Here is a 25053-nt window from a genome sequence, read left to right as displayed (position 1 = left end):
AACATGGGCAAAACAACTCTGTTCTGTGTTTGCATATACAAGTTCTAAACTCTGCCCTGCCAGTAGCAGACTTGCTCAGGAGAAGGTAGAGCATGTGCCAAGGCAGAGTTTGTACTTGGTGGCTGTGACCAACAGATAAGCTTTAGTCAAAGGCAAGGGAGGACTGGGATATGTTCAACAGTTCTCTGGCCAACAGCTACACTTAAAGAACTTTACCAAGAGCAATTGGCAAGGATTTACTGCTGAGAGGGGTTGAGAGGCTACAGTGTCAATCACACTGCATTCCTCTCTGGAGCCTGCTTCAAGAGCAGGAATACAGGAGCTTGCAGGAAGGACGTATGAGATACGGCTGTCACAGCATGTACAGTTGCACCTTATACCCCAAAGCTGCCTGGGTCCTACTCAGCAGAAAGTGCTGGGGACCATGAGGAGAGAGCAGTGGAGGAGATAGAAAGATTGTACACCGTTGATGGCAGAAATGGTATCCTTGTGGGCTAAGCCTGCAGTTCATCAACAACTGGCACAATGACAGCAAGGTCAGGGGTGATGCTTACTTTAATTCTTCTTCCCAGGAATATACCAGATATATAACAGCTCCCCCTCACAGCCCAGCCCCCTCCCAGTGCAGGCACAACTGCTGGACCGTTGTGATCCCTAAGTCCACTCAAGCACAAGACCACACGGGCTCAACTTTAATGGGGGCAGTGTCCTTCTACTGGGGGTATCTGGGGCATCTGCTTCCATTCGGTCCCCAACCTGAAACATTGGGCAAAGGCAGAAGTCATGGTGTGGCAGTTTCTCACTTCTCCTTTACCACAAAACTGTGACTGCCTCCTCTCCTTTCTGAGGAACCATGTGCATGTGTGGAACAGAAGCTAAGGCAAACAAGGAGGGAGTGATCCAGCACCTCCATGGCTATCACCAGACTTGTGTTGGATAGCAGTGCCAGTGGCTCTTTAGGAAGATCCCTAGGATCTGTATAGGCAGGTCCCACAGTGCTCTGTGTGTGGGATTATGTCAGGATGAAGCATATGCCATATCAAAATTCTGCTTTATTCTCCCAGAAAAGACAGATCCAAACCTGTCCTCACCTCAGGCTGCTACTAACAAGCCATCCCCTTTCTAACAGCTGTTTTTGTCACCCCACAAGACAAAATATTATGTCTTCTCAGCTTCATCTTGCTCCTTTGTCTCCCGGAATCCCCCCTTTCTACCCAGTAATGAAGGTATCAGGGGCTGGGGAGGGACTGGAGCAGTTGTCTGGGTCTGAAGACCCTCATTAGTGCAAGCCACTATAGCTCTGCATTCTCACCCTACATGATGCAGTCACCATGCTCTCAGTCTTTCCTTCCTCACTCCCATTTTAAGACTGTATCTGCTGTCAGCCAGAGCCTTTCAGCTGCTTTCCTGTCTGAAAAAGCCTAGCTCTACACACCCAGCCACAGGCACCTGGCTGTTCCTCATTCTTGCTGGACATATACTCCCCAATGACTACCGTTCTCCTTCCCACCTCAGATTGCTCACAAGCTCCCCAGACATTCCCTCTCTCCCACCCAAGACCCATCATTTCCTGATGCCACTGTTTGTATCACACAGGGACTTGTTGCCTACCTCAGCTACAGACAGCGCTGTAGTCAGCCAAGGCTCGCTCCTCTGCAAAAGGAAATGAGAAAGACAATTACACATACATGAATGTGCACAAGAAATAGCGCACAATGACTTTACAAGTCACATCCAGAGAACCAGGAATCCAGCTCCCCATCTCAGAGTAGGAGGGGAATCACCAACCCACCTGGCTGGTAGTAATCATAGACTTTGACAGTGGCCGGTTTCAGGTTCTTCATCTCAAATATTTGTTCCAGTTGCAGACTGAAAGTCTGAGATTCATCATTGAGCTTATGGAGATTGAAAGAAATTAGCAAGGAAAGGAAAAACGAAGACATTGCAGCTTTGTCTTCTCTAGCTTGAATGCTTTCCTGTAAAAAATCTCTTTAATCCATCAGAGATTCTGGATTTTAGAAATGTATGTATGTAACAAATAGCAAATGCTAAATGTACAACAATGAAATTAGGCAAGCTTCTTCTGCCCACAGTTCTACTAGTGTTATTTCCCTGTGGCTAGCCCAGCCTTGGCCTTCTCACACAGTTCCTTGTCCTCTAGCCTCTTGCTCTCGTTATGCCAAACCTAATGCTGTCATTCCCATTTACCTTGTCCAGATAAATGTAGACCACATCAGCTTTCACTTCTATTTTCTTAATGATGGTTTTGCGCTCCAGCTGGGACAGGAAAGAACAACACAAGTAAATTTGTACTGATGTTGTATTGATGGCACAAGGTAGACCTGGACCCTTTGTGGATCTTTGTCTTTCTCATGTGCAAGGGTTTTATTGTCTCTATCTTCAGTAGTCTCTCCTGGAGCACTCCTTGTGAGCCTCATCTCAAGGATGGACTAAGCTGTCCCTGCTCAGTTAGAGGAATCTCCCACTCTGGGGACAAAAGGCAGTGGATAGTATATAGGACTTAATGCACTGGTCAGCAAAGAGGCACAAGTAAAGACTGTTGTTATCTTATCTCCCTAACTGCTAGAACACTCTTAAATACACCCCTGGGTGTTGTGCAAATAATTCAGCTTTCATCTTCATGTGACAAACAAATACTGTTATTTAGCACACCTAACAGAATAGTGTCAGTGGGAGAAGCTGAACCATCCTTGAAATTCCACGGGTGGTCCTTGCAGGACCTTGTATGGAAATGGAGAGATTTTGGTTCAATTTCAACAGTGAAGGGTCACTCCTAATGTAGTTGCCTCATGGCCTAAATGAATAGCTCCCAACAGCAGCAAGCAGGTGGGACCCATTTACCAGAGCCACCCTTTTTCTGATTCCAGACTCCTTACCAACAGCCTGGAGCCTGGAGCCAGGACAAATCCGGACAACAAGGAGACCTCCATGATCACCATGTTGGATGTGACTCTGCTGCCAATGTAGCTGAAGAAGATCACACAGTCAGAGGGTCTGTCTGAGAGAACAGAGCCCCCCCTTCCCTTTACCACCGTATCTTGTGTACAGGACCCTGAGCCATCTGGGCCTGAGGTCAAGGCAGACAGTTTATCATCTCACAGGAGGTGAGATGCAGGTAGCCAGCACCTTCCCCTTCCACCCCTAACTACTGCCAAATTTACCGTCTGTCCTGCCTGCGTTCAGTCCCTCCATCACAGCCCTGAGGCTTTTCCAGCTGCGCTCCCCAAGCACAGCAAGTCTTGCTGGAGGAGGAAACAACCCTCAGGATTACCTGACAAGGATGCGGACAATGAGGGCACGCGTGTTGGCCTGGCTACAGTTGGCCAGCTCTGTGTTGACACGCAGAGTGAAGGTTACAGTGGTCCGTGGGGGAGACTTGTGGTACCTCAGCACTGTCTGCAGTTTGAGGGTCAGGAGGGAAAAGACAGCCCAGGCATGAGTTCATCCTGGTAGAAGAGGCAGAATCCTCCACCTATCATCTCTCCCACACTCACCCCACCACCTTACCTGAGCAAAAACACAGCTGCTGCCCTGGGCCTGCACCATGAACTGCCCTGGGATCTCTGTCAGCTCCGCCTGCTGCACCAGGAGCCGTTTCTGGCGGGTGACTTGGAATGTCTTCCCAAAGCCCCTGTGGGACTTCACCCTCACAAGTGCTTGGCCTGATGTGCTGAAGGTCCTTGCTGCATATTTTGCTAAAGCTTGCAGGGCAACAACTGTGTCCTAGGGAGAAAGAGACAGTCACCTCCCTGAAAACATCACCTCTAGCAAGGTCAACTTGGGACAGGAAGACCTCGAGAAGACTTGCCCTGCCAACCTCAGGAAGAGAAGTATATGGATCCACATGGAGCTACTTGTTACCTGGGTGGAGGCAAAGCCCCCATAGGCATTCTGCTGCTGGGTCAGCCATGCCACAATACCAGCTGCAGTTGTCATGTCACCTGCGTGCACCCGTGGCTTGGAAAGGTACGCCAGGAGCACGTAGGCTGTCAGTTCCACATCCACTGACTGAGTGCCAGGCCAGAAGGCTGTGGAAGCTGGGGAACTTGGTTTGGGGCTCCAGTGTATTTGTCCTCCTGCAGAAAGAAAAGGAGTGTGCAGGCTATCTGGAGAGAAGGGAACAGAGGGTTCTGGACACAGAAAGCAAGCAGTAGAGGGCTTTCAGAGCTCCTTCTGCTCCTCCACTCTCAGGCCAGTATCGCATTGTTAAGCTGGTTCTCCAGGATTTTATCCAGTCCTAGCACACAGGTTTCTACCCCCTCCCTCAATAAGATCTTTAAATCCTCCAGGCTGAGGAAAATATTTCTGATAAGTCACCCTCACAGCTTGCTAAATAATATATTGCAGTTACCATGATTCAGTTCCTGGACAAATACAAGAATAGCAGGTGCATTTATTTTTCCCTCTTGCATAGGTTAGCATATTCCACATTTATCAGCTCTGGCTAGGCAACATGCATGGGTACATTGCTCCAATCCCAGCAAGTGAACAAGAGCTATTACTGCAACAAGCAGCCAGCACCTACCTGATTTGATGGCCTGTTCCTCCAACTTGTATAGCAGCTCCTGGGTTGTCTCATAGTCTCCGGCCAGGGCAAAAGCATAGGCCAGAACAGCTTCTGTGTAGATGCTGGTGACATTGTGAACTGCCTGCTGCAGGCAGTGGAGGGTACTCTGCATCATCTTGCCCTGCATTGGTAGAAGACATGCTAAACACTGGCAGGGGCAAAGCAGAGGTCAGGCTCCCTCTGGGACTATGTCTTGCTGGTGTAGCTCCAGAGAAACCCACAAAATTATCACCCTCTCTTGCATAAAAAGGCAGTGCAGCCCCATTGTGTGCTGGAAACTATGGCCACCAAACACTATTGCTCCACTATTGCTCCATGCTAGTGCTACAACACTGTCTCTTATGAGGAATTACTTCAGTTTCACCAAACATTGTCTCCCTCTTAGCAGCCCTTGATGTGTTCCTGGCCTGGAGAATGTTGACATTATGAGCTTTTTCCCCATAGCAGGGTGCAGGCATGGGAGAATAAGGGAGAGCAGGAGACAGCTGGTCTGTGCTCACCTTCAGTGGCTGACCCAGCTCCAGCAGTGCTGCAGCGACATATGCTCCCAAGGAGATTTCATCATCCACACTGCCCTGTGAAGGGAATCCATTGCCAAAGACAAACTGTGAGGAATCACCAGTCACCAGAGACCCCTTGCTGGTGAGGGATTCCATCTGTTCAGAGGCACAGCCCTGCACCTGGAGCCTCTCGTAAGCATGGTCTCCACGGCTCTCAGGTGTGTCATTCTGACACCCCAGGACCTGAAGCACCTTTCACTCTCTAGGGAGTGTTTCAAAGGCTCATGACATGACTTCCCAGAAGGATAGGCATTCTTTATTCTGTCTCTACCCCATACCCTGCTCTCTTTAAGTCTAGTTGCATGACTTGCATGAGTGACTTTCCAGGATCGGTTGTGATCCTATGACCCTTTGCTGCCACAACACCTGCCCAGCCATTCCCCAGCTGTGCTGCCTGAATTGTCTCTCATTTACCTTTATAGAAGAATGAAAGAAACTCCCTTTGGTGGCAAAGCAGCCGCTGGGGAGTTGATTTTGCTCTAGCCAGCGTAAGGCATCCTGGATGTTCTTATCATCTACATAGATGTATTTCTTGGCTTGGCCAAAACTCTTGACTACAAAAGCTGTCAGCCTAGGAAGAGAATGAGTTGTGAGAGAAATAGAAACACAAAAAGACAAAAAGAAAGCCAAAAAAAAAGAAAGCCTGGTGCTTGTCTCTGAAGTTAACACTGACATATCAGGGTGCTTAAAAAGACTCTTACACACAGAAAAAAAAAAAAAAAAAAAGGATCTCTCATACGCAAAAGCAAACTAAAAGTGGAAATGGTCTCTGGGACCCAAGAAGCTTCTCTTCTTCAGCCTGGGTCCACACAGTGATGTACTGCTTTACCCAGTCATTTCACAAGTGAAAAACCTCTACCCCTTCTACTTTGCCTCTTGCATCTCATCTCCCTTGAACACCTAGATGCAATCTTGAATACCCCATTTCCTTCATTTCTTCATTTCTCCCAGCCCAGCCATCACAGTGCCAATGCAGTTCATACAAACTCTCCCAAGCAAAACCCTCCATGGGAAAAATGACTTTTCATTGCCCTTCCCTGATCTTCCTCCAGTCAGTATTTGCCCCTCTTGGCTTGCTGGGGTTCCACAAGTAGAACCTCTTGCTCTGTTTGGGGCAGCAGCAGGACCACAGCAATAAAAAAAAAAAAGGATCTCCTTGCCCCTGAGACCATATCTTTGTGTTCCACTTTCCCAGAAACTCTGCTGCCCTGCCTCATACCTTTTTCAAGTGTCTCAATCTCTCAATCTGTATCCATGTTAAACAGCTCCTCAGGGGCTCCATCCAAAACAAGGAACACGCATCCTATCAGCTCTTCTCAGACATATTAGCTGCTCTGGCCCAGACAGGACAAATTAGGAGCAAGGGATGTTCCCAGTGCTTACCAAGTGTTCCCTTCCCTATCCTGCTCCCCAAAGACACTGTAGGAGCCATCTCTATGCTTATAAAGGAGTTGTGCCTGGTACCCTAGGGAAATACAAACAGTGATTAATATAGTACAGTAATAGAGAAAGGCCAGTACTGTCAGAATAACTGCAAGGAAGAGAGCTATTGGCAGATTAGACACGGGGGAAAGCAGAGGAGCAAGGTGGATCTCTTGAACTTACCATTGTGCAGGAGTCCCGTTGCCCTCTCCTTGATTTCAGGGGTCATCTGCCTCGTCTTCTCCAGGTACTGCAGCACATAGACAATGGGGGCAAACAGCACCATGTTCTGCTCCCCACAGCCATGGGGCAACTGCACCAGGCGGTCCAGGTTCTGTAACACAAGCCCCATGAGGTCACCTATGCAACAATATAAGAAACAAAGAAAGTCTGAGTATGATTTCAGATGCTTCTCAGCCAGGCCCTGGATAATAGTGTGTTATCTCAGCAAAGGAGAAAGAAGAAAATTGAAAGAAACAACTGAGTATAGGATGAAGGTGACTATTCTTCATCTTCCCAGTCTGGAGGGGATGCAATACAGGAAGACCACACTGTGGAGTCTCTGAGGAACTTTTTCAGTGTGAAGGGCTCCAATCTTGTAAAGGGCTTTGAGCAGGGCTATAGTTGCTCAGGTTGTGTCATACAGACAGACAAATATAGAAGTACTTAGGAGAAGATTGAGATGTCTCAGGTCTTCTTTGAGGAATTATGGCAGGCCTGGTTTCATACCAGTACAAACATGGGGACAAAGGAGCACAGTGCAAAGAAACATATTGAAAACATTTGCCTGGTCCCAGTGGCCTCTCCAAATAATCCTTTTGTAACTTTGTAATGCTGAGAAGGATTTCTTCTCTCCAGCAGCTTTTATTGTAGCATTGAAACTTAGCAGGGGATGAGATGGTTATGAATTTTGCTGATTGTATCTACACTGAACTAGCCAAGATCCCAAAGTCCCAGATAAAATTTGGCCCCAAGGCTCTGCTACAAAGTCCTAGCCAGAAAAATGAGGATTATTCTCCTCCGCAACCTACTTTTCTCATGAAAATCTAAGTGCAAATCCAAAAAAAAATTTGAAACCATGTTATTGGCAAACCTTGCAGGGCATTGAAACTTATTGTTTTCTCTTTTGAGCAGTGTCGTTTCAAATGGATCCCCTGACATCATTACCAAGTTAAGGCCTGCTCATCTGTAACATCGGTCAGTGAGTTCACAACAGAAATGGCTTACCTGAGATGGAAATTGAAGCTCTGGCAGATCCTTTTACTACATTATCCGGGAGGTGAAGGGGCACAGGATCTTCAACCATGTTTCCTGATAACAACAGGGTTAAGGTGCAGCATGAAAAATCAAACCAGAAGTATCTAACCAGAGTGACAAAATCAGAACAAATAAGTGGGACACTGCCTACATCCTGCTCATGCAGAGCGTTCTCTATAATCTGTCCCAGTCGTCACACCAAGCTCCACTGCTTGAAAACTTTTCAGATTAGAAGTGACTTGAGAGCTTATGGCAAGGGCAAGGGCACACTAAGCTTCACAACTCAATTCACCGTGCTTCACAAGTTCCACGAGGATCCTAGTTAATCATCACTTGGCAGGAGGACATCCTGCAGAGGCTTGTAGTGCTGCAGGGTTAGGGTGGTATGGCAGGAGCTTCTCTCTCTTGAGTGACTATCATGCTCCAGGAATACCCAGAGGCTACATTGTGGGAAGGAGGCTACAGAGCACGATTTTGCCACCTAACTCAGTAACAAATTCAACAGGGAAGGAAGTGTGGAAATAATATTCCCTGTCCTTTTCTGTCCTAATAAGAAATTAAATTTCCTGTGTGAAAAAAAAAAAAAAAGAAAAAAAAAATCTTTCATAAGCCCTCCCGCAGCTCAGTCCTACTTTCAGGTCTAGTTTTGTCTTTTTCAGCCTGGAGAAGGCTCCTGGAAGACCTTACAACAGCCTTTCAGTAACTAGAGGGGGCCTACAAGAAAGCTCAGTAGAGACTCTTTATCAGGGAGTTTGGTGATAGGACTAGAGTAATGGTTTTTAACTAAAAATGGGTAGATTTAGATTAGATACTTGGAAGAGATTCTTTAAGATAAGAGTCTTGAGGTACAGGGATAGGTTGCCTAGAGAAACTGTGGATGCCCTATCCCTGGAAGTGTTCAAGGCAAGGTTGGATGGGGCTTTGAGCAACCTGTTCTAGTGGAAGGTGTCCCAGCCCATGGCAGGGGAGTTAGAATTAAGTGATCTTTAAGGTCCCTTCCAACCCAAAACATTCTATGATTCTAGTTATTTCAGGCTGCAGGACCTGAATAATAACCAGGTCTAGTTGTTTCAAACTGTCCACGTACCTCCTCTTGGGCACAGAATGGAGCTGTAAGACTTCTCCACTAGCACACCTTCTGGCTGCCATGGCAGGAACATAAATATGAGACAGAAGAAACAAGATTACACACAAAATTCCCAAACAGCAGTAAAATTGCAGAGCAGGTCTGAATTCAGCTTTTAGTTCCCACGCTCTCAGGGACTCCTCCTCACCTTTGGCAGGGCTGCACTGAAACTGTCTGCTTCACTGATCAAGAAAGCAAAAGCAAGTCTGAGGGACAGGACTCTAGTCAGTGAGCAGATACAAAAGCTCATGTATGGTTGGTCATTGAGCAGGAGAATGTATAGGGAGAACCATAGGTACGGCATACAAATACAGCTCAAAAAAGAGTAGTGCAAGAAAGGTATAGGCCTGGCTAGGTCTTGGGGGGAACAGAGTAAACCAAGCCCAGGCCTTGGTATGTTAATGCTGGACAAAAAAAAAAAAAAAAAAGAGAGAGAGAGAAAACTGTTTAGCCCAGCTCGGTCTCCTTTCACCTGGGGCAAGGACACTCAGGGAGAGAAGTGAGCCTGCTCTTATACTGACCCGAACCAGCAAGTGTTTGACCAGAACATGCCTCCGCCTCGTGGTAGCTGGCAGGGGCTTCCTGTCCCCACAGCGAGGTGTGGTGTCCAGTACCTCAGTCCTGATTGTGATATTCAGAGTCCCTAGCAAATAAATTGAACAGTCTGTTTCTTACGTCCGTAGCCAAACGGAGTCAACTTGCTTTAACTGACAGTGGTCCGAGGTGCTTCAGGGGGCTGAGCCTCCCAGCTTCAGTAAAGATGGGCCAGTCAGCGCCGATGGTTTGTCCAGACACCCTAAGTATGAGGGGGCTAAGTAATGCCTCACCAACAGTGACCTTAGTACTCTACCTGTGACTATAGTGTGAGAAGGTTTGGCAGCCCCTTGGACCCCAGTGACCCCTTCCCGTTGCACGTGAAGCACAGCATCAGCTATACTGGGTTCTCCCACTCACATATATGCAGCCCGTTCCTCCCACGCTGGTTCTACACCTCTATCCCCAAGAGTTCTCCACGTCACCCATTCAGTTCCCACCCTCCCTGATGAGCCTGTCTAAGAAGGGAGAAAGAAAGCAACCATGATGGTTTGCATTCTTGTACCACTAAAAATAAGCTTTGGGATCCAGGGAAGGCAAGGCTCTGCCAGCTTTTCTGGACCTCCCACTCCCTTGCAGTTCTTTCTGAGGGCTCCCCACCACTGCTCCCGTTCTGATTGCCACACCCAGCTGGATTGCTGTCATGTTCCACGCGAAGGTCTTGGACTCTTCTGCGCAGAGGCACTCTCTGTCCCTGCAGGTCCGGCACAGCTCCACCTGGAAGTCTGGGGATTTAGCCAGGGATACCTGTATCTAAAAGAGTGCCAACGAAGGAGAATGACTGGGCAACTGGGGAGAGATGGTGTGGTACATTTGCTGTAAAACTGGAAGGCATGATAGGCCTGTCCCACACAGTGTTTGCTGTGGCACAAGCACATACCTGTATGCACTGCTGCAGGTAGTTGAAAACAGTAGCCTTCAGCGTGAAGGTCTCTCCTTGTATCACAGAATATGGCAAAGTCACATCCACAAACACAGGTTGTACTGTTCTGAGACTTGTGGTCGGGGCAAGTCCAAACCCCCTCCCAGCCAAGCAGAATGTCTTGACTTTCCACTCAGCGACAGCAGCAGGCACTGTGACTGGGATGCTCCTGCTCCCGTTGGAACTGAGAGGAAAAGAGCACTTGCATAAGGAAGTCTGTCCCACCCCACTGCAATGGGAAGAGCTCAGGACACCAGGTGAGGGATGCTGTGCAGATCCTCAGACTGAGATCAACCTCTGCCCTCTCATCAATTACTCCCACTTGAGTGGCTCAGAGTAAGACAGATATCAGAAATCTGTTCCTTAAAGCCATAATTGCTGCTTAAATGCTTCCAGTGATTAAGTTATACCCTCTTCCTGAGCAAGACACTCTCCTGGTATTCCAGATGTATACACTCAGTCAACAGCATAATGTCCAGGAAAGCAGCAGCACCACATTCGCCTGAGTGCTGATTCATCAGTCCCAATCCAAGCATCGTGGCAACAAAGGTTATACATTTAGACAGTGCACCCACTAAGCTGGGAAATCAGTAGAGTGTACACCACTGTGTGAGGAGAGGATACTTGGTGGTTTGATCATGAACATTGCTGTTTTCTAAGCATGACTAAGCAGACTAAAGTTTTGCTCCTTGAAGTCTGCTAGTCCTTCATTCGGATGCACTTTAAGTGCAGGGAAGAGCCGTAAGATTTACATGCAGACCTCTCTTTACACCTATGGATGGCTTTTTTGAACAGATACAAGTCAGCCAAAACTCAATAACAAAGGGTTCATCCCTCTGTCCACTTGTAAAGTCTAGCATCACTTACCCAACAGAGAACAGATTCCAGATCCAAGTTTCAGGCAAATAGTGGTGAAACCTTCCTTGGGTTGTTAATTGGGTTTGTTCCTTGGTCATTCTCCTGTATTCCATAGAAGGACCCCCTGAAAGAAAGAATAAAATTCCCACAAGAGTGGAAGAAGTGAGCCCTGACAATGATCAACAGGCAAGCACTGGGACAAGAGGCAAAGCAAGCAGTAACAGATGTGAGTCAGGCAGAGCAATACACAAGGGAGTGAGCTGAGTTGGTAGGAGGGGGAAAATAGGAAGGAGAAGAAAATGGTAACAGGAAAATCAGTTCGCAGTGAGCAGGCTGTGGCTATAAATTTTGAGTCTTGGCTAGGCAAAGCCTCTTCCCAATCTGACCCAAAACTGGTGTTAAAGAGACTATGGACCTCTAGAGGGCCCTTTTAAACCAACATTTCTGTAATTCTGGGAATAACAATATTCCCGTTTGCTTGTCTGCTGAAAACACAGAGACCTCTGCAAACAATAGTAGTTTCAATATCAGCAGGCAGATAAGGCAGCTTGGTATAATCACCTAGTGCTAAGTGAGACATTAAGGAAGCAGGTGACAGTTCCTGCAGCCACAGGTGGGAACACAAGCCAGAACACAGCACAGTTTGTGGTGTAGTGAAAGGGAGATACTCCCCTTCAGTAACCACTGGGTTTGTCTGTGCCCAGAAAGGGAATGCCATCCTCTAATGTCAGGGAACATGCAGGTAGGGGAATTTTTCAAAGCTTTTAAAAAAGTGACCTATTTGTTCCTGCTGAGGTCTGACAGACCTGGCAGTGAGGCTGTGGCAGCAGCATCTGTTACACCTCAGCATGTTAACATCCACCACCAGCAAACCCCAGCGATCAGAAGGCTCTTCCATCTATGTGATCTCAGGTCCTGGCACAGGTATAGTCTGAAAGTTCAGCTCACCCATCGTTGGCTTCCTACCTGCCCGATGAGAGCATTGAGTTGGCTTCCTGATTGCAAGGTTTGAGAAGATTTTGAGACCCATGTTCTGTTGGAGAAAGAAGGAGGGGAGGGAAAAAAGAAAAGCAGCTGTGATTGGGGAAGGGCCAGCCAGCTGCCCAGACAGTCCAGGTCAACACTGGCCCACATGGACAACATGCCTGGTTCCTTCTTTCTCAGAAGGACTCTAAACAATTGTCTCACTGGGGAAAGACAGAGATGATTACCCAGAAGAGGCTGAAGATGTCAGGCTGAAAGGAATGCTGCAGTTTCCCTTGCAGCAGAGGTGACGTGGAGTGGGGCTGAACACAGTGATCTGGATACTCTTCAACTTGGGCAGGGTACCCATGTCTGTAGATAGCAGGGAACAAGCCATAGACCTACGAAAACTCACAGGCAGGGGAGAATCAGGCCAGGAGCAGATATCTCCAAATGCTTCACTACAACCTCCCCAACATACAGCCTGACATCTTTCTAAGGCAGACCCCACATACTACTTTCACTCCTCCTCCACACAAAGACCCCCTCACCCTTTAGCCTCAGCCCTGCCTGTATTTGCCCAGCTCATATATCATGTCCATTTTTTGTTGGTGGTTGTTTTTATGTTTTTGTGGGTTTTGTTTGTTTGTTTCTTTGTTTATCTGGCTGCACAGACACTCACCATTTGGCTTGTCAGCTCACTCTCTGGTCTCACAAGGAACATATTTTCATCCACGGCCTGTACTGCACACACGGAGCCGGGGGCTGCCTGCAGCCGGAGCTGCGCTGTTGACTCTGGGTGGGCTTCTTTAGCCAGGAAACCTACTTTGACCTTGAGCAGCACACCAAGAAAGGAAATATAAAAAAGAGAAAAAGAGGGGTAAGGAGGCTGACAGACACAAGGTGCAGACAGAAAGAGGGAGCTCAATTAACATCCTCCCGGCTCAACCTCTGCTACAAATAGAAGTCACTGCTAAATGGAAGATCCCAGTCCCTGGGCATTGTGCTCCAGACATCCCCTTCCTCTCTTCTCCCCAGTTCTCTGAAGGATTTGAGTGTTTTCTTTCCATAGCCTGCTGACTCCAGCTTGTCAGCTGTCCCTCAGCTCTCGGTGTGAGTCTCACCTCATTTTCAAAGCACAAGGCAACATCAAAGCGGATGCTATCTGCTGTTATCCCTCCACCAGGGAAGATAGCGTACACCACTAAAGAAGGTGACGGGGTGAAGTCAGCAGTGAAGGTCAGAGGGATGGAGAAGGAGCCCTTCAACACTGAGGAAGGAAAAGAAAAGTGTTTCCATCACAGCCCCACTGAGACCTTCTTTTGGTCTCCTTTTTTCTGCTTTATAATCCCACAGTATCAAACTAATTCCTTCTGTTTTTCTCTCTGTTCTCTCCTTCTGTTCCTTAACCCTCTGTGTTCCATCTCCACACGGTTCCTCCCAGTCTCTCCTCCCTTCATTGTTTCACTCGCTCTGTCTCTTTGTCCTCTCCCAGCTGATATAATTGCTTCCTTGTCTCCATCCACCCTGTTTGTTGACTGCCCAGGAGCTGTAGCTTCAGGGAGTTCAGGAGAAACTCCAGTAACTTTCACCATCCAACCTAGGAACCCACCAGGCCCAACTGTTCAGGCAGGCCACTGCAGACTTACTGTTCAGCTTCCCAACCTGGACGCTCCTCTGTCCCCTGACAACAATGCCAGCCTTCCCAGTGACCTGAGGGAAGAGGACACTGGGTGAGCAGACTGCTGTCTGTCACCAGGGCACACTCACGCTTGCCCTGTGTGCGTCTTGCACTCTTAAGCAACCACAGAAATAAACTGTGGGTCCAATCCAAGGTGACGCAGGTGATAAGGGTGAGCTCTATGCAGGGGTAGAGTTCCCCGAGTTCTCCAAGAACAAGCCCATATCGTCATCCCTCCCCCACCTCAGTTCTCTACTACCTTCACTCACATAATATGCAAAACCTATCCGGCTGGTGTCTTCTCCCAGGTCATCCCGACTGAGTGTGAAGGTCACCTGGACACTCTGCTTTAGTCCACAGGGCTGTGTTCCTGTGAGTGGGTGTATGTCCAGGAAGCTTTTCGTTGTGACATGGAAGGGTTGCAGGTGATGGTAAGCATTTGTGTAACTGATACCAGTTTTCCAGGGTGTGTGTGTGAGATCTTCCAGCGTAAACCTTCCCTGAGAGGAGATCAGAGACATAAGGAAATCAGGACATGGGAGTTGCATGCTTCAGTGCTTTGTTAGGTTAGGATGTCATTAGCTTGGTTTGGGAAAAGCCATTGCTTGACACCTTCCCCGTGGCTCTATACCAACAGAACTATGTGGGGAACCCAGGACCAAGCTGTCAGGGGGCTGCAGGCAGGAGCGGGGAGCACTGGCAGAGTTTGAGGCTTTTCACTCTCCTGTGTGCAGAGGTGAGATTTACCTCCAAAAAGACTGAGGAGCTGTTCCAGGCAGTTGTGTCCAGGTTGAAGGATGCTCTTCCATTGCCATCCGTGATATACATTTTGATAAGCCGACGTCTCATGAACTTTATTATGAGATAAACTTTTCTGTTTTTCATACCATTTCCATGGTGATCCTGAAGCTTAATCTGGGGACAGTAGGGAAGGACAGAAAAGCCAAAGTCAGATGTCAGTCACAGTGTCATACCCAAACTTCCCTTCCTCTGACAAGCATGCTCCTTCTTGTTTAGGTGGCCTTGGCTTCAGTCTGGCCCCAGGAAGATAGCAGACCCGTAAAACTCCCTGATCTGTAAAGTTAAGCTGAGGGTGGTTTTATCCTCCCCAAAAGCAGCAAGTAACTAGACCATAAGGAGCTCAGCTCCTAGCCAACAGCTGAGAAATTCCAGAAAAAATCACTCAGTGCTCTCAACAGAAGCCAGAAGTGTAATCACACCAGGGAATCTGAAATGCAGAAACTGGAGCCATGCTGCACCTACCAAGTAATGTGACACAATGAAAGGAAAACTGCTCTGAGGAACAGAAAATGGTTTGGGTCAGAAAAATTTGCTAGATGCTAAATTCATTGGTAAATGATGGGGAGGGAAGAAGTATGGGAAAAGTCACCTTCCCCCTGTAGGGTACTCCGGGGATGTAGTAAGCATTTGGTGTTTCGAACACTGCCCGTGCAGCTGTCCTGGAAATGAGGATTTGGCTGGAGGAGTTGATTTGGACCCCTGTTGGAATGCAGAGTACAAGGGATGCAAGATCATTATCAGAGGTGACTACCATACCCTAGTTTAATCTCACTTTGTTACGCCCAGGCCTTCTGACTGAAGCATCTCAAAATTCCCAGTACGAGTATATTTAATGTACAGAGGCTGTTCCTGTGGCAGCTCATTCCTTAGCTAAGGTGTTTCTAAGCCCCTTTTTGGCCTCATGGACCAAGCTCCCAGACACTACTCACCTGCCTGCTGCTGGCAGAGCAGCTCTCTGCAGATGCAGTGAGCTCCTCAAGCAGGAGCACCAAGTCCTGTGATGGCCCCAGCAGTGTGGAGGAGAGGAGCAGGTGAGCCTGCTCTGACCTTCACACCCCAGGTACAGACACTCTCATCCTTGTACCTTCTCTACACCAAGTGACTGTAAGCAGACCTTAAGGGTACCTGTGCCTGCCTCCAGAAGAGAAGCTTCTGCATAGATTTTGCTGTCCTCCTCACTGGGAGCCAGATTAAACACCGACATGCTTACAGAAGGTGTGAAACACCCCTTGCTCACTGTCTGCAATGGGAAATGGTAGATATTTGAGGCTGGGGAGAAGTGAAGGAGTTAGAAGTACACAATATTAATCATTCTGTCATAACTTGATCGCAACAAATAATAATGCAGACTCAGTCAGATAGAAAGTGTTCACATTTTAAAATTGGTATTTGCTATTTTATATGTATACATGCATGTAATTCATATTGTAGAAATATAAAACAAATCACCATAGTTGCATGAAGTGTGCAATGTTGGTAACTTTCCAGCTTTAGCAGAAAACTGAAGGTTGCACTAACTGGATCACAAAGGAGGTATATTAGTATTTCAAGAGATCTGACTAGGAAAACTGCAGAATCAAATGAATCTACAGAATCAAAGTAACTTATCGTTTTCAGAGCTGGAAGATTACAACTACCATATGTCCTGATGACAAATCATAAAACATGAAAAGTTTTAATCATACATGCAGATACGAAGAGTCCAGTTATGACATGTTTTGTTAAGGATGAAAAGAGTGAAATAAGGTGGAAAAAAAAAAGTCAGTACATGATTTGGCTGTGGAAATAACTGTCTACACTGTACGTTGGTAACCTTATGCATCTCCAGGGTAAGTTCACCTTAACATGGTATTTTGCACCCGAGAATTTTTGCACCTGTTGTTTCTTGCACTATATCAATTCCTGGGTATTTATGCTTCTTTACAGAAAAGAACTGAACTTTAAGGTCTGCATGTGATTTCCTCTCTTCTATTCCCTATCCTTAATAAACAAATTTACAAAGAAGAACTTCTAGGGGTAAAGGTATCTCAGTTGGTCAGGGTAACCATAACTGCATTAACTGAATAAAAATGTTTACAGATTAGTCTACAGGTAGAGGTTGGCAAACCTTCCTAAGTAGCAGCTCATTCCATTCTCTCAGGCATTGTCACACGTTGTCATATGTGGTGCTCTTCCAACAACCACGTATCCCCCAGGATTTTACTCACCTGACCACTGTATTCTCTACAGATATCCTTGCTGACATTTTGAAGACGCCTCCTCGCCTTCTGGCACAAAGTCACCCTCATGGTCCCTTGCACTGCTTTCCCATAGTGGTACCTGCAGGGAAAGCACCAGATGAGCTGCCAAGCAGAGACACTGAAGAGAATTTTGTGGTTTGCTGAGCACATTGCTACACACAGGTGGGCTTCCTGATGCCGGTCTTCATTCAGTTTGTAAGCAAGCAGGCACAAACAAAAACACAGTGCACAGTATATTTAGGGAGTGCACAGTCTTGCATCCAACACAGTCGGACACAAAGCCTAGGCAAAAAAAAATGGGACCATGCTTTCCAAAGCTCTCTCACTTCTGGGTGCTTTCTGTTCTGGAACTGCAGGCAGAAGAAAAGAGCTGGCCTGAGTTGTGTGCACACAGCATGGAGCAGCACCAACTGGAGATACTGGCTCGGGTGTGAAAGGAGCAGAAGCCTATGTCCTTGTACACATCAACAAAATGTGCACGATATGACATTAATAGAGCTACGGCATTTCTCCTTCTGGTGATGGCCTTAGCAGCCCCAGCTCATTTGTCTCAGCCCCCACAGCAGACACACCCAAATCAAAAACATTTTCCATTGTCACACTGACTCCTTGGTCACTGTAACTCAGGAGGTGGTGGGATGGTTGGTAGAGCAAGGGCAAAACTCATTTTCTGTGGTTTGAAAAATCTATTGTTTATCCAGCAGGCTTTCTGTGTGGCTTTTAACAGGTCTACTTAGTTGCAGAGGTGGAAGAACCTCTGCAGCAGTTCCTGTCAGAGCCTTGGATGAACCAGCAGGCTTTGCAACCTCTTTCCCCTATTCACAGGGTGTTGTTAGAAGCTTCACTGGGGCTTCCCCAATTAATTTGGGAGCTATAGTTAAGCTCCAGACCTTGAGCTACATTATAGCTATACCTATGCCAGTGCACTGCTTGTGAGCCTGACGCACTGGCTTGACTTCCAGGATTCACCTCAGTCCTTCCTCCTCACCATGGGTTTATCTTATGATCTGGACTCTTCTTTCCATCATCAGACTCAGACTGGCTCTGCTTCCTTCCTTCCTTCCTTCCTTCCTTCCTTCCTTCCTTCCTTCCTTCCTTCCTTCCTTCCTTCCTTCCTTCCTTCCTTCCCTTTCCTCAACTATAGCACAGCCATGCCCTTGTCAATGTGTACTTTTCCATTGACTGCCTTGCTGACTTTCTGTGCTTCAGCTCCTCTCTGGTCTTCTCTTGCAGAGCAATGTTCCTTAACAGCACCAGTAACAGGAAGACATCCATGAATTACCCTGGTGATGAAGAGGGCTGTGCTGTTTTCTATTAGCAACTTAAATGCTCTGATTTGAAATGGTTTTTAATAAGAAATGATGCCTGTTCAACAGCAAAGAGGCAGCAAAAGTTTTCAGAAAAAAACAGCTCCAAATGTGTCTCTGTTCACCTCCTTTGTCTGTACACAAAGTGCTTTCCAGAGCATTCTCCTTCCTCCTTTGTGCTTACACCTTCTGAGGTCATGCCTGCCTTCACACCCTCATCTGCTCAGTGTTTGCTAATGATTACAGAACTAGAGAAACACTGCTACTAAGAAGGAAATAAGTTCAGCAGCATAAAATAAAATGAGAACCTTGTATTGATCCTTGTACTTCAACAGATCAGTCCCATATCAGATATGCATATTTCCCCATACAAGGTCCACCAAGGCCAGATGGACACAGCTTCCAGAGCAGGGTGTGGCTCAGGTACCTCCATCCCAAGCAAGAACCAAACAGTTAGGCTCTTGTACTATCTATTATTCTTTGAAAGCAATGCTTGTTTTTCACCCCTCTTTAGCCAATTCTCCTTGATGGACTCAAGAGAGTACACGTGTGGAAGAACAGACAAGATGTTGATGAGCTGTTTCCTTTCTCCAGGATTGTCTCCTCACCTGCCACATACACGCAGTGGGAAGGTTTTATCTGAAGCATAAATCTGAACTGGTCCTTCAAAGAAAACATCAAACTTCTGCAACACTGGAACAAAAAACACAAAGTTACTCTGTCAAAGGCAGCAGGCTACCTAGAAATGGATCATGAAAGGGAAGAGTTTGTTACCATAAAGCTGGATTCCTGTAAAGGAGCATATTCATGAAATAAAAGCTAATTAAAATTTTGAAATTAAAATCACTTTAAAACAGGGAAACTAATGGAAGAATCTCCTTTTTTCCCCCAACCTATGAAGTGCTACAGAGGTCTTAGGTTTATTCTCTCTCTGTGACACTCTAGTAACTCTTGTTACTAGATGCCCTCTCCAGGAATCTCTAGTACAATCTCCCTTGTTGACATTTGTGATATTGCCCACTCTATACATTTTTGTTGAAATCTATCTCGCAGACAGTAAAACTTAGTTTACGGTGTTTGGCTGCATATTGTTATAAGGACAGAAATAAGCAATTCTTCCATCCCATTCTTTGTTCTCCATACTCCATCTTACCATGTTCCTCCACCTTAAATGTACTGGACACTTTTGGGTTCACCACATTGATGGTGTAAGTCCCCAGAGAGAGTTCAGTAGCTAACTGGAAAGAGAGATCTGCAATGCCCTGTTTGGGTCTCACATCCAGCCATTGGCCAATGCGGTTTTGGTTTGGGTCCTGCAGTTGGAGGAAAGGAGACAAGAGACAGTCATTAAAAACATCTGCTGTTCTGTTCCCAAAGCCCACTGGATTCAAAGTTTGAGAGACTTCAGAGACTTTCACAGGCTCCTTTTTTGTTTGTTTGTTTTGTTTTGTTTGTTTGTTTGTGTTTTGTTTTGTTTGTTTGTTTGTTGGCTTTCTTAATGGGAGGTGCTGCAGCAACCTGAACACTGAAACACCAACAGAGATGAGCCCAACATACCAAGGGTTACTCTACATTGTACTGCCCTTGAAAAAGAAAGTGTGAAAGATCCCGATATTTAAAGTCTCCAGTCTTAATGTAAGGATAAACTGTAAGAGTTAGCTAAAATCTGGATGGAGCTCCTGAATGAACAATTTGTCTCTTCAATGCTTTTTACAATCATGTGGATTCATACACATGTATACACTTTCCCTGAGAAAAGTAAGTTGGCTCAGTAAGACAACGGCCTAAATATCCCTCCTGAAGTACCTTTCCTCATAACACTTGGGGAGTCCGACACACCCACCTGGATTTCCACCATGGAGTACTGCAAAGCAAACAGATAGCAATGTCAGAAGCTGGCATGATATACCAACCTACATATAGACTTATCTTACCCACCTAGCCCATGTGACAGTCCCAAACATTACAATACAAGGAGCTTTTTGGTTTTGAAATAATATGGATATATTTTTAAGATGCATTTAGACATATTCAAGCTTTACTCTGTGACCATGAAAGCTACAGTTTGCTATTAAAAAAAAAGAGAGAGAGAGAGAGAAAATTAGAGATACTCACAAATACAATCATTCCAAACTCATAAATATTAAAAGACATCAGTTTTGTAATACAAATCCCAGCAAGTAGCAAAACCGCATCATCTATAGGATGAATAAACCCCATAATTTCCTGTAAAGTCCCTGGCCTAGGAGGTAAGGCTTGGGGATAGGTAATGCTGCTGACTGCAGCAGCACATCCTGGCAGGTACAAAGAAGGGCCTCCTGTGTCTATTAACGCTGTCCTTATATCATAGGAACTGTCAGCCAGGAGGCAGTAGTGGTGTAAGGAGAGTGAGGCATAAGGAGGCAGGAGCAGGGGACTGGAGAAAGTAACTGGTCGGTAAACCACATTTGATTCGCATTATTCATCATTTTGAACTTTCATGCATGTTATCGTGGACATGTTTATTTTCATTGAAACAAACAAAGTGCAGCTTAACTATTTATATAACCAAATCCACTGTCTATGCTAAACAAAACATGCCAGTGACCAGCACCTGTGTTATCACCAACCCACCTAATTCATAAACAAGATATTACGGCTTTAATGTTGCAGTGCACTCAAGCCTCATAATAGCTTTGGTTAAATATGACCTCTTTTGAATTTTCGTCACAGCATTATTAACAATTATAATGCTAATTTACTCATACTTACACATAGCCACCAAACATTTATGGACAATTATCTTCATGAACCAAATGCAGGCATGGAAGCAAAGGTATTGCTTACTTTATTACCTAACTAATATAAGACAGATGCCTTCTGTTTCTGGGCCAGGAAATGAGTGCATGATCCTAGGCCCTCATCAATAACCAAAAAAAGGGGAAATTAAGTCAACACTAAAGAAGCCAGAAGGATCTCTCCCTTCATCTCAGTCTGGACGGATTTGATTTAATGCTCTGCACACTTGTGCCCCTCAGCATTTATCTATCGTGGCATGAATTCCAGTTGGCTCTCCTTAAATTGCTTCAGGACAGAGGAATGTGAGATATTTACAGCCGCTGGCAGCAGGTAAAATTGCTCACTGTAGAGAGATGCTAGTCTTGCAGTTTCCTGGCTAGCACCTATGCAAGTCTCTGGCAACTTCTCACTTCCTTGACTCAGGCAGAACAAGCTGCTGCCAGCAGCAAGTCAGTATAATTTGCTTATACTGCCTTCTCTCTTGTCTCTTTTTATAATCACTTTGTGTGCATCCTTTCCCGTATCAATTAATTTTTCTTAAAATTTTGCAGACATGCCGTGGCTTGCTGCAGACCCCTCCCACCACCCGTTAGAGCAACACACTGCACAAAGCTGCAGAACTCAGTTCTGGCTGAGCCTGGGCACAGCCCGTCTGGTAACGGTGCCCACAGCCAGCAGCCTGCAGATTCCCTCAGAAGCCAGCTTTTTTTCTGGCAAGGGGAAAGTGCAAGCAGCTTCTGAGCTCCCAACTCAGCTAGCAGGCAGCGCTGGCATGCTCCCCAAACCTCAGCAGCCATACCAGAGTTACCACCAGCCAACAACCGTCCTGTCAGGGCGACAATGCAGCTGGGAGACTGAACTCAGCAAGGTTTGGTAACAGGTCAGCGTCTGCTGCCTTGGGTACTGCAGACACACAGACCATGTCTGCAGGCACAGCGTGGGGCTGGCAGAGGAGGCAGACTTGGCAGAGGAAGTCTGGAGACTTCCTTGCATCCACTTAGACAGTCTTTACCTTGCTGTTAACGGGGACAAAGTCTTCAGTCAATGTCACTATCCGAAATTTCACTGAAGGGAGAAAAGGAGAAGAGCATGTTGTAGAGACAGTACATTCAAGGTGGGGCTAAACCTGTGCTTGCCTCAACCCCAAATCAGGGCTCTGCTGGTCCCACGCCTGCCTGCAGCCCCCTCTTGCTGCTCATTCAGCCCTGCTCACCGCTTCTCCCCTCCCCACACACAGCAGGCTGTGGCGTTCCTGCTTTGCTTTTTGACAGATTGTCCCACCCGCTGGCTCCACTCACCCATGGGACAGGCTTGCAGGCACAGGCTGAGGAGGGGGGACACAAAAATCTCGCATTGTCCCCAGCCTGTGGCTGGAAAACCTGCTCCTGCAGCCTGTGAGACCACAGCTTCCAGGCCCCTCCCTTCCCTGAAACACAAGTATGATTGGCCTCTGGTGCTCCAGATGGTGGCAGAGGCCTCCTCGGTCACACACAGCTTCTCCCTCTGTCCCAACTAGGACTACAAGGCCCAAAGCACCAAGCACAGCCCTCGAGGGAAAAGGGGAACAAAATACAGACAGGTCAAGGCAGGGGAGCTGCCAGGGTGCTCCATGCAGAGCCCTCACCTGTCTGTCCTGGCCTATAGATGGCTTTATCCATTTGGATGAAGGTGCCAGTGCCAGTCCTACGAATCAGGACTTGCTTCTCCTCCTTTGCACTGAAATAGTGGCCATTGGAGATCTGCAGCTGGACAGTGCCCACCTCTTGGCTGCCTGCAGGTTTGGGGACCTGGGACAAGGAAGAGAAGTCACCAGGTTAGCAGGGAGCTGGTGAAGACATGATGGCATTAGAGCATATGCTCTTCTCGTCGCATATCCTGAACTGTGACGCCTTCTCTTCCCCACCTTATTCTGAAGGCCAGCACAGTGTGTCCCTTCAGGGGCTTATTAACTCTTACTTGCCAGCACAAACAAAGAAAATAAGGATGAAAGAAAATATGGCAAATCAGAAAGCCTCATATTGAGCCTGTGTAAACACCCTGCTGTGCCCCTTCCTAGTCCCGAAGCACACTTTACAAGAAAAGCTTAGGGAGATGCAGGTGTGAGGGGAGACTGCCTGAGCTAAAAGGTCTGCTTCTGCATGCATCATAGTGCACAGATGACTTCCTGTCACACTGCATCCTTCTTAGTGGAGAGAATAAGGTAACAGCTGCCATTTGGGTGCTTTTGAGCTCCTCTACCTTCCTCAGTCCTTTGGTGACTGGCCAGGCACCTGTGGTGAACTGGGCCACCAGGGTGGATAGTAAGCTACCCAACAGGAACAATATCATGCAGACAGACAGAGGCAGGAAGGAAAGACACTAAGCTCCCACTAAACACTCTGCCTGACTTTACATTAACTCCTTTCCATGCCCTCTCTCCTCCCATCCTCCTACTTCTCCATTTCTCTGGCAAGAGGAGTCATGAGCCAAAGGAGCACTTTGGGAGCTGTTAGCTACAGGCTGCTCCCAGGAATGGTCCTTACCTGAAACCTGGAGCACTCAAAGATCCAGTTGTTCCGGACAACCTTGCGGTAGATGCTGATGTTGCCAGAGGCATGCACAAGAGTTAAGGCCACGCGAATAGGCTTCTCCACACCACGCAGGTCCAAGCACACCCTCTGGGAGGAGGGGAAGGGCAGTTCAGCTGGGAGGATAATCAAATACTTCCTGCAGTGGGGAAACAAGATGATCAGCTAGTCTCTTTGCCTTGAGACTAATACTCCATAGTCTGAGGAAGCAGCAGGGTTTACCTCTTTTCCAGGAGCAACTTCTCTGCTTAGGGAGAGGGACAGGTGATTAACAGTGAGAATGTGCACCTCCCAGTATTGATGGAAAGGTTATAATAAATTTCAGGAGACTACATGAAAAATGCTTTGAGGTGACCTCACATTATGCTGGTGTGTATGGAGTTCTGGAGCATGCTACAGTAGCACAAGGAAGCATTTACAGCAGAGACCATCTCTGCCTCTGTGAAGAAAACTCTTTTTTAAGGGCTTCCCAGTACACAGGGAAAAGGGAACAGTACTATCGGACTGGGATATGGAAAAAGTTTCAAAGTTAAGACTTGGATCCAAAACCAAACTGCTGTATTCACTCAGGAAGTCGCAGCTGTGTAATTCTGATCCCAAAGCTCTCTATGATTATGGATCTGTTTGACTCCGACATCAGAAGTGCAGGATTCTCTACAGCTTTTACTGCAGCCTCAAGAGAAAAGGATCCACCTTTCTTGCTTCGAGAAGGTTCATCAATTACTTTGGCAGCAGTCTGGTTCCTGCTTAATTATTCTCAGCCCTGCAACCCTAAACCTCTTGCCCTTCTCTTTATCCTACACCTTTCCCTTAAGACTGCCTCAGGCTGCAGACCCATGTTCTTCTAACTCCCACTGACAGTCCTCACGTGGATCTTGCACTGCAGCAACATTCAAAGAAAAAATTCCCACATTTAGAAGGATCCTGTGCTCATATCAGGACTTGTGGCATGCATACCACCCCATATCTATCCCTTATAGGAGATGACTCGCAGGGTCCCATACTCTCTCCCTACCATCCTGGCCCCTCCCTCAGCTTTGGACCTGTCAATCACCAGACCTCAAAATGGCACTTACGGTTGTGCCACTATCGCCAGGGTATAGAGCAGGCAGCTCAGGAGGAAAGGAGTCCACATTTTCTTGGGAGAGCCCCAGAGAGATGAAGGGCAGGTCAGGAGAGAAGATGGAGTGCAGCTTCTCTCCTTCCAAGGTCTCCAAGCCACCTGCTGTTTTTGTCGTTTCTCCCAGGAAGCAGACAAGAAGCCCCAAAGTTTCCTTTCTTCTGCCTCATTCCTATGTTTATAGTGCTCCAGGTACAGGGTTGTACCGTTCAGGATGTTCTCCAGCCAATCCAAGTCCTTTTGGCCTCCAGCCTCTGCTTTCCTACTCC

The 25053-nt window shown here is 46.9% G+C and overlaps 1 protein-coding gene across 1 annotated transcript; it reads right to left on the bottom strand.

The window, feature by feature from the left end:
* Positions 1 to 288: 288 nt before the first annotated feature.
* On the bottom strand, positions 289 to 25053 carry LOC137865808 (alpha-2-macroglobulin-like protein 1). The gene is made up of 36 exons (XM_068701276.1): positions 24741 to 25053; positions 23620 to 23803; positions 22722 to 22884; positions 22110 to 22162; positions 20163 to 20183; positions 19473 to 19632; positions 18928 to 19012; positions 16980 to 17091; positions 15898 to 16012; positions 15362 to 15471; positions 14719 to 14886; positions 14241 to 14471; positions 13940 to 14003; positions 13415 to 13560; positions 12973 to 13122; positions 12539 to 12691; positions 12294 to 12360; positions 11337 to 11451; positions 10428 to 10653; positions 10174 to 10300; positions 9475 to 9596; positions 8915 to 8969; positions 7798 to 7881; positions 6754 to 6930; positions 6532 to 6613; positions 5563 to 5719; positions 5089 to 5163; positions 4547 to 4709; positions 3883 to 4097; positions 3529 to 3744; positions 3293 to 3417; positions 2898 to 2988; positions 2209 to 2277; positions 1793 to 1895; positions 1612 to 1653; positions 289 to 756 (listed from the first exon to the last, which is right to left on the bottom strand). Exons 1-35 carry the CDS (start codon positions 24797 to 24799, stop codon positions 1613 to 1615), a joined length of 4284 nt encoding a protein of 1427 aa, XP_068557377.1. The 5' UTR covers positions 24800 to 25053; the 3' UTR covers positions 289 to 756; position 1612.

The sequence above is a fragment of the Anas acuta genome, chromosome 1, assembly GCF_963932015.1.
Source record: "Anas acuta chromosome 1, bAnaAcu1.1, whole genome shotgun sequence".
Classification (NCBI taxonomy): Eukaryota; Metazoa; Chordata; class Aves; order Anseriformes; family Anatidae; genus Anas; species Anas acuta.
This window is presented reverse-complemented; position numbering and strand designations above follow the sequence as displayed.